This window comes from Limulus polyphemus, unplaced genomic scaffold (genome assembly GCF_000517525.1).
Source record: "Limulus polyphemus unplaced genomic scaffold, Limulus_polyphemus-2.1.2 Scaffold351, whole genome shotgun sequence".
NCBI lineage: Eukaryota > Metazoa > Arthropoda > Merostomata > Xiphosura > Limulidae > Limulus > Limulus polyphemus.
The window spans coordinates 78,303-92,196 of NW_013665961.1; the positions used below are offsets into that span (position 1 = coordinate 78,303).

The 13,894-nt window shown below is 33.8% G+C and overlaps 1 protein-coding gene across 3 annotated transcripts in view; it reads left to right on the top strand.

The window, feature by feature from the left end:
- The window catches only part of LOC106457603 (regulator of G-protein signaling loco-like), an 81,735-nt gene that overhangs the window by 37,171 nt on the left and 30,670 nt on the right, over window positions 1–13,894 (top strand). For 2 of the 3 annotated variants that reach the window (XM_013917040.2, XM_022383596.1), the window contains exons 1-2: window positions 3,138–3,329; window positions 3,685–4,323. In XM_013917040.2, coding sequence (XP_013772494.1) covers window positions 3,270–3,329; window positions 3,685–4,323 — 699 coding nt within the window. In that variant the 5' untranslated portion in view covers window positions 3,138–3,269. Of the gene's footprint in view, window positions 1–3,137; window positions 3,330–3,684; window positions 4,324–13,894 lie in introns of those variants that run through there. The other variant, XM_022383595.1, reaches the window with a different exon arrangement.

Genomic DNA, 13,894 nt, shown 5'->3' on the forward strand with positions numbered 1-13,894 from the left:
ATGTCTCGATCTTTAATTGTTATTTTCCTCTTAACTCCATATCTTTTTGCCCGCCAGTGGTTCAGCGGTAAATCTAATGGCTCATAGCGCTAAAAATCGAGTTTCGATACCCGTGGTGGCCACAGCAGAGAGATCCCATTGTGTAGTTTTGTGCTTAACAATAAACAAACAGAAAACATATATTTCTCTGATTTCTAAAACTGATGTTCTCTCTCTTTCGGCTTCTTCTTGGATGCGTCAGGAATACAAGTTAGCATCTTAGCACCTTTCTCAAGGAATCAGTTGTCTCTGAAAGATGCAACGTAATTTTTAACGGCGTATCCGTATCAAGGTCAAACCAACCGATTTCAGTTTTGTCAAACCTCTTCGGACGCGGAGACTAAATACGTATCATTAATCCCATTTCAAGTATCTCTAATTTTCATTTCAGTCCTTCAGTTTCAGTTCTGCTCGTCCATTTCTCTTCACAGTTTCCTCTAATGGAAACTACACTGGTGTAAGACTGAAACAAAGCATTGTACGCATCTGCAAGAGCACTCCAACGAAACACCAAAAGATGTTTTACAAGTAGCGATCCTCATTTTAAATACATTTTCAAAATCTCCGATCGATGGGTGAAACAAGAAAAAAATATATACAATTGTTGCAACACTCAGGAAAAGATAGAACCTTTAATACAAATTATACAATTGTTGTAGTAATTCAAGAAAAGATAGAACCTATAATAAAAAATATACAATTGTTGCAACACTCAGGAAAAGATAGAACCTTTAATACAAATTATACAATTGTTGTAGCAATTCAAGAAAAGATAGAACCTTTAATACAAATTATACAATTGTTGTAGCAATTCAAGAAAAGACACAGCATTTAACAATGTTGTAGGGCAATTTTATTAATGTGTACACTGCAAACGTTATCTTACGTTTTCTTATTACCACTTCCCGAAAGGTGTTCTAGTCGCGTGCATCGTGCATCTATTGGATATTCCGGCCCTTTATATTTAGATGGGATTATTCATAATTACTATAATAATCATGGCTAAATTTTTAATACATCAAAGCGGAAATTATAATGAATAAAACACTGTTTTTCCTTTAAGATTTACTTATGGTAAAAATGGTTTTATTTTGATGTGTAATTGTTTTTATGTCGTCATATATATATCTCGCATGAAAGCGAAGGTAGGCTGAAATGAAACGTGGGTTTAAAACTGGAGATCCGGGTGTAGCACCTGGCTGGGCACGGTCGAGAGCGAGCAACAGCTGCTGACATAGAACTTAACAATGGAATGTAAATGCATCAGAGTATAGCAGTAGTAAATAGAATAATACACCGTGTTTGTAGGACTTACAAGGCCTAGTAAAATAATCATAGTATGATACATGCTGTAAAAAGAATGAGATGCAAGATTGATTTTTGCAGCCATTACTGACCATAATTAGGTTTTGAGTGTAAACTGCTCTATAAACTTAATTAAGCGGAAAATATTTACAAACTTCAATATTCTAAATGTTATCGTTAAGCGCAAGTAAAGTAAAATACAGCTACATAAAGGGGTAAAAAATGTATTTTGGAATAAAACTAATTCTGGAGACTACAGATATGTTTTATATCCCCTCTACTATCTTCCACTATTGTTAAAATAAATATAATTTTCCCCCTTGTCAATAAAATCATGCGTATGGGGAAACATTTCGAGAATGAGACTTGCCTGACATTAACTCAATGGAGGCACGTGTGTACAGGTACAATCGTATTGATTATCCCACTGTCAGATATGATCTCCATCAACCATCAGTAAAGTTGACTTTTTGTCTGCTCTTAATATTTGTCATATCCTAACTTGTAAAAACTTAGATCTGACGTAACTAGTTACCGATCTTTGAAGGAAGTATGTTCACTGTATATTCATATACACGACTGTACCAATATAGTGTACACTTCCTTTTTTCGTTATATTTATGGAATTTCCTCTATAAAGTACTTACAATTCGAGCATTTCCTCTTTCTGCCTTTTCATCATGCAGTTTGTTCAGACTGCTATTTTTGTGGTTCTGATTCAAGTTAGGTGTCTGACTTAGTGTTAGACAAGGCTTTTTTCTTTGTTCTTAGTGTCTTGAATTACTTAATCAGAAATATATTTATACATTCAAAGAGTCATTATGTTTGTATATTGAGCTTTAAAGAAGTGGTTATTCAATGCATTATGTAAACATTAACGGTATTGCTTACACTGAATCTATACCTTTCTCTCAAGGAAACAAGTCACTTCATTCGAGTCTAGACAACCGGTATTTTCCTATATTCGAATTACATTTATAGGTTATAGAGTGTCGGTTTAACAGAAATTCTACCGTGCAAGACATAGTCACCTTTTTATTTACGCATATAACTTGCAAAGCTGGTAAATATAACGATTTTTTTTTTCATTAGGAGCTTTTAAATGATAATAACATATGTACTATTTTTTTCTTCTTTTACCATTCTACTTAAAATACTTTTGTTAGTTTTATTATAGGCATGTTCCTTTAAACTCAGCCGAGTAAAAGTAAAACTAAGTTTTATTTCTTCGGTTAATCAACGTAATATCTCACAGCCATGTATGAACATTTTCTGTGTGTGTATGTAACTTTTCTCAGCTGCAAGTTTCTATCTCGATATGTGATATTAACATTGACCTGGTGTACGAATTATAAAGATTTGTCCTTAATGCTGGGCCCAAAATAGCTTGAATAATTACTTGATTTAAAGACTATATATCTGGGTAATTATGTAAGAAAAATAACAACAGATATCTGATATTGCAAAAATAAAACATATTTAAAAATGCGTGACCTAAACAGAATTGTTGGTTACTTGTGAAGATCCTTTTATATTTTTTTATTTTTTATTTTACTTACTTGGCGGAGATTGTTGCCAAAATGGGGACAGCGTCAAATTCAGTCTTCTAGGAATTTTACTTAGGTTTATTTTCTTCTATCGTTTGGCAGACATCCCACGCGATCTGTTTTTCCTAAGCGCATGCGCTCTGTTCAACATGTGGGTTCTTTCAGTGGTGTTACAACTTGTATATGAGTTTTCTCAACAAGAGTTCATGTTGAGCGATAATTACACTTCCGTATCAAATCATATCCAATAGAGCGAAAACTAAAATATACTGATATAAAAGCAACAGATACATCCTCCCCCTGATGTTACACAAAATTAGATACAAAAGTACTTATTATAAAGTGGGGGAACATTAGCGAATATCGCCCAGCTGGAATATGGTAAGCCTTAGGCTTCACGTAGCTGACAGGTGTTTCAAGCGATTATCGAGCAAATATGTAAGTTTCTTTTCTTAAAGTTGGTCTGAATTTAAGCTAGTACATTATAAAAAACAACTGTAATAATTTAAGCCCGAAGAGTGGTCTTCAAATGTTGCAGGGCAAGTTATTTCGTCGTTTCTGAGCTGCTATTGGTAATAGTTTATTAAAGACACAAATATATCTGCTCTGTGGCGGTTGAAACACTTCACAATTACCAAATTGTTACTCTGTAAGGTTAGTAATAAAAGATTAGAAACAAATGGCCTGTATACATTGTTAAATGTAGAGAGTGATGAAACCATTGTAGTTTGTTTTGTTCCTTTCCATTCAGTTTGAGAAACGTTTATTTATCTATTTATTTTTTACATTCTAGGGAGTATTGGTGGAGGAATCAGAGGATTGTGCTCAACGATGGGATTTGGCTGCTATGGAACGTTATATGCGTGATCATGCTGATGAAAGTTTGGCCTTAGGACTTCTGTCGCGTGACCAGGTTAGAACTATGCGCCGTAAACCTGAACCCCTGCCACCAGAGTGCAGGGATGACAGTATTATAGAATGTGAAGAAAGCGCTGAATGTGAGAGTAGTCCATCATGGACATCGGACAGTATGGGAAACACGCCATCCTATAACAGTTCTGGACTTGCCTTCGAATTTAAACAGAAATGTTTGATGAGTGCTGAAGGCAGCCAAATTAACGTTGAAAATACAGGAGGTCATCTTTTGGCGGGAAGAAAATTACGAATTTCTGGAAGTCTCAGCACTGACCAACTGTCTAGTTACAGTGGCCGTGATTCTAGCATGGATTTCCACAGTGACTGGTCAAGCAAAATCCGTGACAAAAGTCACAAACTTGGGTACGGTAACAACAAACCTCTAGAGGGTGCCACTGGATCTATACCCTCATCCAAATCTACTGGAGGAAAAATCTCACGATTGTTACGCAGAACTCACAGTGCTGGGTGTTCAAAAGAAACTCTTGCCCATGCTTTGTTTCCACGAGAGAAAATGGTATGTATGTGTTTCACACTTCAGACTCTTATTTGTACTGGGAAAAAAAAAATCACCAGCGAAGTTTTCAATGACATATCACCTCTCTTTCTTGATAAGAATGTCTGAGGGCTTATATGCAAAAAATCGGGTTTCGATACCCGCCCATTGTGTAGTTTTGCGTTTAACAACAAACAAACACAATTTCTTGTTTAAAATAAACACAACGTTGAAAATAGTTAAATAACTTCTTTGTTAAAGAGCTGTATGAGTGTGTATTGTTGAAGAAACATAAATATTTATTAAAACTGTGCCTTCAACAATACACACACAGGCAGATATTTTACATTAAAATAAACTCTCTCGTATATTAAGTCTTCCACAATAGACATTCATACATCAATTTGTTGGTTAAAAAATAACATATCTCACACAGCGAGTCTTCAAAAACACACTCATAACTCAATTTGACGGTTAAAAATAACATATCTCACACGGCAAGTCTTCAACAATACACACTCATATATCAATTTGACGATTAAAAATACCATATCTCACACAGTAAGCCTGTTCTTCAATTATCATATATACAAAAATACAGGAACAAAAAAGAGCATTGTTACTTACATCCAACCCCTGCCTGCAGACTATATGAATGATGTGGATTTGTTTGTTTTAGAACAAAGCCATATTGTCTACTTCCTGTTCCACAGTGGGGAATCAAACGCCGGAGTTTAGCTTTGTAAGTCTTTAAACTTACCACTGCCCCACCAGGGGGCAGGATGATGCAGGTAATAAAAGTATGAAAATGTGATTCAATGTTGCCACTCCACTCGTTTACGGCAGAGTTTGTCACAATTATATTATTCATTTTACTTATGCGATGTCAGTGTTTCTCAAATTTCACTTTAGTTTTTGATTTATGTCTAAAATATGATTACGTTATTGTTAATATGCAAAACAAAAGTCTATCTGACACGCGTTATTCCGCTCGTATTAAATGAAAGACTACCTTAGGAGGAAAATTACTACTTTATGAAAAGTTATTCAGCATAGAAAATATTATATTACATTATCCTCTTTCGTTTGTTTGTTTGTTTTTTATCGAGTTTTTAATACATTTTTGTTCGATTCACCTACAAAAATATTTAATATAAAAAGTTTTTCTTTGTTTGTTTATAGTTAAAGCACAAAATTATAAAATGAGTAATCTATGTTGTGCCCATCAAAAGTATCGAAACCCAGTTTTTAGCGTTATAAGTCTTCAGATTTACCGCTGTGCCACTGTGTGTGTGTGAGAGAGAGAAAGAGAGAGGAATATATGTTTGAATACGTATCAGTATATCTCATGCTGTTTTCTAAGGTGCCCCTTTGATGATTAACAGGAATGGTTCTAATTATTAAGGGATTGGAAGAGTGGTTAGCGTGCCCGGACTGTGTATCCAATGATTTGTCCTGTTGTAGCAGCACACGCTTCGCACTCTGAGGCAGTGAGAACGCTATGAGAGTGGCGGTGAAACCAGACTATTCTGTCAGACAAGAGTTGACGGTGGGAGCTTTGGGTTAGATGACTTCATTCTGGTCCACTGGTTCTCAAACTTGGGAGGGGAGCGAAATGTATCTTGAGGGCTCATGAGAAGATTTAGGGGAAAAGTTACTGCTAAAATTATTTACTGCAAGGAATAACGTGATATACTAAAAACCCGCATATCCAACGAGATCGTTTGACAAAATTGACTATTAAACATGTGTATAATTTTTGACGGATTTAACGCTTGCCTGAATTCCACTGTATACTAACTATAAAAATGTCAAGAATACATGTCTATAATTTAAAATAACCAGGATGTAATTTAGTTGGTTTTGGGGGTGATGTGTGGGGTGGGGTGGGGGGGGGGGTAGACGAAGGTGTCCGCTGCAATCTAGTCTATCAGTTCAAAATCAGTGACAACTATGCACAGATAGTTCTTGTGTAGCATTTCACAAGGGACAGCGGTAACTCCAAAGACATCAAACGCTAAAATCCAGGGTTCGATTCCCCGTGATGGACACAACAGATAGCCCAATGTGACTTTGCTCTTATAAAAAACAAACTTTTTACAAAACTTTTAAAATAAACTTCGAAAGTACTAGACCCAAAATTATTAAAGTTTATTAAATGGTAAAGATGTAGCTAGCTTCAGAGAAAAAAAAAGTATAACTTGGTAAATCAGTATGTGTTTAGTAAAACTAGAAAATACTAAGAATAATGTGAACATCGGATTAGTTATCGAGAAAGATGGTAATTGAAGGTGATCTATTTTAGTTAATTACTTTGGAATGCGCATGCTTACATAAAGCTGTTGATTTTTTTTGTTTGGATAGTTATAGTTTCTTAGCGTAATCGGTGCACAGAGGGGAATCGAACACTGGACAGTAGCATTATAAATCTGTAAAAATATTGCTGACCACCAGGGGACCAAACTGTTTCAGGTGATTCGAAAACTACATCTTTGTGAACTATTCGTAACCGATCAATCATATATTTTAATTTATGGGTAGTACAAAAACTATGTAACATATCGAACACTTGCTGTTTTAATAAATAATATTTTACACTGCACCATTTATGTACATTGGTAGATAACTTTGATTTTTAGATAACAACCATAACTCTTTAAATTTAAATTAGCTTTTAAATCCCATTCATTCCTCTACAACAGCTAACGGTCTTTGCTCAATATTATCATATTTAGTTTAAATCCTATTATTTTCAGAATCCCAAGACATTACTCGACAGGCTCCTAAGCCAAATTCCAAACGAATACGGATCAATGCTCCCAACCGCAAAGTTCAAGCTATGGTTACGAAAGAGAACCTTCTAGCCTCAAAGCCATTGCAATGAAATAGGGTATATCTGCTGTTGATATTAGTGAGAAATAAATACGGATTTCAATGCTCGCAAAGCAGTGGTTCACAAGTTTCCGGATACATCTAAAAATCTCTGATATTTTCATGAGCAAATTGGCATCACGTAAGCATTATTAGACCAAAAAAATCAGTCAGTTCCTGTAATACGGCTCTGATAGACTTTTATACCTTTGATCTGTTTAAACAGTATCCACTGTGATGTTTGGTGTAATCAGATTGAGTAAGTGTTCAGGAAGGGAGTTTTAAATATACTACGACTAACGTGTTATATAAATACAAAGAAATGGAGATGTGCTTAATTATTCTTTCACAAATGAAAATAAAACATATCTTCGTAAACATAATAATTTAGCCTTACAAATGTAGTAAGAATACTAGTTTTCATCTAGGTGTCTTTTAACTGTAAACATGTTTTGGTTCGTGAATGTCAAGGTAAAAATATTCTGTTTACGAGCACTTTTTTTGACAACGTGCCAGTATTGAGTGAGATTTCATCATGTAATTGGCTAAAATTATTATATCCCAAATGTAACAGTGATTTTTAGTTCAGTAAGCATCTTACGTATAATACTTACCAATATATCCATCGTTGTTTCGATATCAAGGTTGCCATAACTAACGAGTTTCTACTTGTCCCTGGTGTCAGAGTAAAACGTTTTTAAAGGTAATTCTTATCAGTAACTGCCATATTTCAAACATTAACTCCATTTCAGTGAATGTAAAGATAAATGTAACCCCATCAACATGGGGCTCCTCGGATGATCCATGATTATAGATAAAGTTGTTATCGTCTTAATTTCAGTTTGAACATTTTTCGTGGTGGAAAAAACGCGACGCAAGTGCTTATTATGATAAAGGATGCGGCTTCAATTTCTTAAATTTTTGTTTGTTATTAAGCATACAGTTGCACAATGGGCTATATTTGTGCTCACTACGGGTATCGAAACCCAGATTTTAGCGTTATAAGCCTTCAGACTTACCGCTCAACCACTGAGGGGGTCCGAGTTTCTGAAAAATCGATGGTAAATATTTAAAACAATTTTATCTGCAAAAAAGATCGAGACAACATAAGTTGAAGATTACATTATTGTGGAACAATATAACAAAGGAATGTATAACAGTACTGATGTAAAGAGAATTACAGCAAATCAGTGCATGCTTTAAACGTAAAAATAAGCTTAATCAGGAACACAAAGATTATATTAAAATATAACTCAAACGGGGACAAATTAGAAACTACACAACTGTGAGTAAAGTAGAAATGAGCATTTTACATTTGTGTGTTAAGTTCGACTGTGTAATTATTTTGTTCTTCGGCTTCTACTTACACCATTTAAATATGAATGCCTTATTTGGTTGTATATTATATAAGTAGGAAAAGGTGCAATTTAGACAAAAGGCACAGTAACATTAATAATAATAACTGTTGGCAATAGCTATAATACAGACTAAAAAACTTAGTTTGTATAGTTTATGTGTAACCTGTCTGCAAGCCAAGTAAACGCAGTATGGTAAGTATTAATTAGAACTCTACATATATTTACAGAAATACTCATAAACCAAAAGAGACACAGTTGATAATTTAATCACAGAAATACTTGTCTATAATGCAAACGGAAGACACAATTAATACTATAATTACAGAAATGCTTATCTCTAATGTAAACCAACAGTTAAATATGGCCTACCTATAGTTACTGTTCATAGCTGAAGCAACAAAACTGATATATATTTTCTTCTCGCCCAGTGATAATAACATAAGTAAAATGGCATTATAATAATACAAGATGGGGGAAAAGTGACACCAACAATAAAGAATCTAGTGACCTTAAACACTGCACCAGTAATAATACAAAATGGGCGAAAATGAAATCAACAATAATGATTCCAGCGACCATAAACATTGCACTAGTTATAATATAAAATGAAGAATACGTTTATTAGGCCTACGTAAAAATCGTGAACAAGAAATTTTTCTGTATTTGTATCAATATTTTAATTAAAGCAGAGGTGTGTGTGTGTGTGGTTAAGCCAGGGCGTTTCTGGACACTACCCTGCAGGGGCGTTTTTTAAAGGTTGGACACCTTATACTACATTACTAGCCATTAGATAAAAATGTTGGTTCCTTAACTTTACATAACCGAATTAAATATAGAGAAAAGGCCTAAAAAAATTATACTTTTACGCTTTTCACTCATAAACAATTTAAATTTTGTTTACCCCGATTCGTCATATCAATTCTTCCAGTTTTGAAAAATCGTACAGCCCAGGCATTTGTTTAAAAACAACAGCAATAAAATTAAGTAAAACATGTTCTCGTTAAAAACATTTCTTATCCTTGACTGTACAGTACATTTATTCTATCCTGACGATGCATGTTTTCAGAACTAGGTATTCACTAGATTATTTTCATCATGCATGTTTGTTTGTTTGTAGTTAAGCTCAATGGGCTATCTGTACCATGCCCACCACGGGTATCCAAAATCGGTTTTTAGCGTTATAAGTCCATAAACACTGCACCAGTAATAATAATAATAATGGGGAAAAAATGAAACCAAAAGTAATTATTCCAGTGACCATAAACACTGCACTAGTAATAATATAAAATAGGCAAAAGTAACATCAACAATAAGGAATCTAGTAACCATAAACATGTCAGGTGCTGAATGATTAGTCAAAGAAAAGTCAGATGCTAATTGATTGGTCAAAGAAAAATCAGATGCTAATTGATTGGCCATGGAAAGGTCAGATGCTGATTGATTAGTCAAGTTGACTAATCAATCAGCATCTGACATTTCCTTGATTAATCAATTAACATCTGACTTTTCCTTGATTAATCAATCAGCATCCGATTTTTTCTTGAATAATCAATCGGCGTCTAACCATTCCTTGTGCTAACTAATCAGGATCTGACCTTTCCTTGAGTAATGAAACTTTACGATGCATTTAAGTAAAACAATCATGATTAGCATGTTAAATAAAAACCTAAAAATATGTCAAATCATATTTCCTAAAACAACTTCTCACTTCTTCAAAATAGCTAGCTAAAATTACAAGATTACTATAGACATATTGTGTATAACTATAGACATATTTCTATAATTTTCTATACAAGTCACAAATTTTACATTAAGGAATAATTCTTATTTCAACACGTACAACGTTTCAATTTTTGTTATAAAAAACAACAGCAAAAACACTTCTTTACCAGTAAGATCTATTTATTTCAGAATGATCGCATCAGTGATCGAAACTTTGTACCCGCTTACCTAAAAATTATTCTAACTGTGGAAGCTATAACTGGTAAACATTTACTATCATTAACAAGTAAACTCAAACTAAAAGGCTCATATTTCTTCCTGTTCTTTTACTATAAAAATATTATATAGTTCATGTTGCCATTAGAGAACATTTTAGTGGCGTTACGATTAAAAAAAATGAAGAGAAGAAATTTCCGAACAGTTTTTCTATTGGAGTAAAAGGTATCAAGTTCAATCGAGCCAAGTGTTATTTCTTCTTTATTGTAAAGTAATGAACTTTCAGTATTTAAGAAAAATAACACTCGGTGTTACCGTATGTAAGTGGGAAGTAATTCTTAAAAGGTTATTCACGAATGTTGTGCCCCCCTCTTTAGGAAACGTCAGATGATGATTGATCAAGAAAAGGTCAAATGCTGATTTATTAGTCAAGGAAAGGTTAAATGATGATTGATTAATCAAGGAAATGTAAGATGCTGATTAATTAGTCAAGAAAAGGTCAACTGCTGATTTATTAGTCAAGGAAAGGTCAAATGCTGATTTATTAGTCAAGGAAAAGTTAAATGCTAATTTATTAATCAAGGAGAATTCATATGCTAATTTATTAATCAAGGAGAATTCATATGCTAATTTATTAATCAAGGAGAATTCATATGCTAATTTATTAATCAAGGAGAATTCATATGCTAATTTATTAATCAAGGAGAATTCATATGCTGACTGATTAATCAAGGAAAGGTGAGATGCTGATTAATTAGTCAAAGAAAGGTTCAGATATTGATTGATTGGTCAAAGAAAGGTTCAGATATTGATTGAAAACATGAGCACATTCAGTGAAAAAAAGAAACTTCTAATTTAGAGGAAAAACCTGAGAATACATGGATTCTTAGTTCAATCACCCTTTTCCTTACAGCATATATTCGAATTATATCGGAGCAACTGAAAGAAACTCAATAAATGAAGCAACCAAGATCACATGACCACTTTCTATCTGTTTGTAGGTAGTTTCTCTTTCCTCCGAAAGTTTGATCCTGATCTAAAGTTGTCAGCAAAAAATGTTGTGACGAACAAGTTTCATTCCGGATTCTAAAATTTGTTGGTTATGCGTTGAGAAATACATATAGAGATAGCTAAGTTCACTAGCTTATTCATAATATTAAATACTGAAGAATAAAAAGTATATTCGGTTTTCTATTCTTCAAACCGTTTGTCTGATAATGAAAGACTAAAAGAGACTAATAAAGTAAACTACTCTGAAGATGGAAAATGTTAAAATAAAATAAAAGCTCTTGCCTTTTAATCTTTATAGGTAAAGCAGGTGGCGTTATATTTGCCACGTATTCTCAATGGTTTTGAAATTCTTTTGTTTGATGTGTGACCTGATTAGTTTATTATACAAGAGACTGCCGAAAATGAAAAAATATAGTGATAATTAAACCAAAACAACAAGAGATTCCTTGGATAATTCATCTCTCAATTATAGAATTAATACTCTAGAATAGGAATACACTTGTAAAATCTCTAAAGACGAAGAAAAGAGCAGTAACAGGGTTGGTACTATAATTTTTGTCCCTGAATTTAGCGACGTCTTATTGTTTGGTGCACCACATCCAAACCATCTATTCAAGAATACTTGAAAATTGTGGGCGGGAAATTTCACGAAAGTAACTTGTACAGTTATATTTTAAATCTATTTGTATGCAGATTGCAAATACGGGTAATTTTCTTGATCCTCTCGGCCAAAATCGCTAAAAAAACAAACTAATATCAAACAGTTAATTTTGCGTTTTCGTCACTTATTGCTTATTGCCTAATAAATGGAAATATTCATTATGGGATGCATTAGTTTTAACGGACATAAGGGAACTCAAAGTGTGATAGTTTTGATAAAAAAATAACAATGTTAAAGGTGTAATAGTGCTTAATAAAATAAGGTATCCAGGTGTGGCCTTGTGATTAGCGTGCTGGGTTGCGTATCTAAAAGCCCGAGGTTCGAGCTGCGATGCTGCTGAATAGGCTTTATACTTCAAGCAGTTATGATCGCGTTGTAAAAGTTACAGTCAATCCAGCCGTGTCTTAGCCTCTGATTAGTTGTTCTAAATTGTGAGGCTATTAGAAGTGAAATATTTCAAAGGAAAAACAGATAGTGGCCATTCCCTATTTTTAAAGATACTTTCAGAAAATATTGGTCTTAACGATATATTCGCTATTTCAAAAATACGAATTGTGATAAGAGAACGGGAGAAAATAAAAATATTTTCGTTTCGTATTTGTTTGCAAAATACAAACGCCACATATTTAAAGGATACATTTGAATAATAAAAAACTATATCTAGAACGTACTAAGACAGGTTACCTAGTAGCTTCTGACGACCAGATAGTTGTAGTGTTTTTGAAATTACGAGTTTCCACATTTACGTAAGGGTTATGACGTCATTATGACGTCATTATTCTTTTAAAGCTGTATCTCCTAGTACTGACGCCAAAGTTTATCGCACAACACACAGTAGGTGTGTATTTTTCATGAAGTACGTAATATTTAGATCATCAGGTTTTGTTTGACATAATACTTCATCAAAATAACACGTAACTTCTCTGTTTTTAAAATCACAAGAGTAGCAGGAGGGGTGCCCATAAAAACTAAAATGAATAAGCTTTTTTGAAGAAACTGCCCCTTGAACTTTTACCACGAGCACAGTATATCAACTCACGAAGTGATCGACGTAATAAACCCTACAGAGGAGCCTTCTTCTGAATTGGTTTTCCTAGCATTACACCTGTGCCTATGAAAAATCCTTCTACAAACCGTTACGGAATATTTCGAGAAATTTTCGTGGCCTTGAGTACAGTTGGTTTAACTTTTGACATGTGACCTAGGTGAAACATGTAAAAACGTTGGGACAGAAGGAGATTCACCATGAGTTGAACTATTCTACCCGACCGGAAAATGGTGGTGATGTAAAATTCTTTTTTCAATGTGGTTCTTGAAAATGATGATTTAAAATTATTTCTTCAATGTGGTCCTTGAAAGTGGTGATGTAAAATTATTTCTTCAATGTGGTCCTTGAAAGTGGTGATGTAAAATTCTTTCTTCAATGTGGTTCTTGAAAATGGTGATGTAAAATTCTTTCTTTGATGTGGTTCTTGAAAGTGGTGATGTAAAATTCTTTCTTCGATGTGGTCCTTGAAAGTGGTGATGTAAAATTCTTTCTTCAATGTGGTCCTTGAAAGTGGTGATGTAAAATTCTTTCTTTGATGTGGTTCTTGAAAGTAGTGATGTAAAATTCTTTCTTCGATGTGGTCCTTGAAAGTGGTGATGTAAAATTCTTTCTTTCGATGTGGTCCTTGAAAGTGGTGATGTAAAATTCTTTCTTCGATGTGGTCCTTGAAAGTGGTGATGTAAAATTCTTTACTTCGATGTGGTC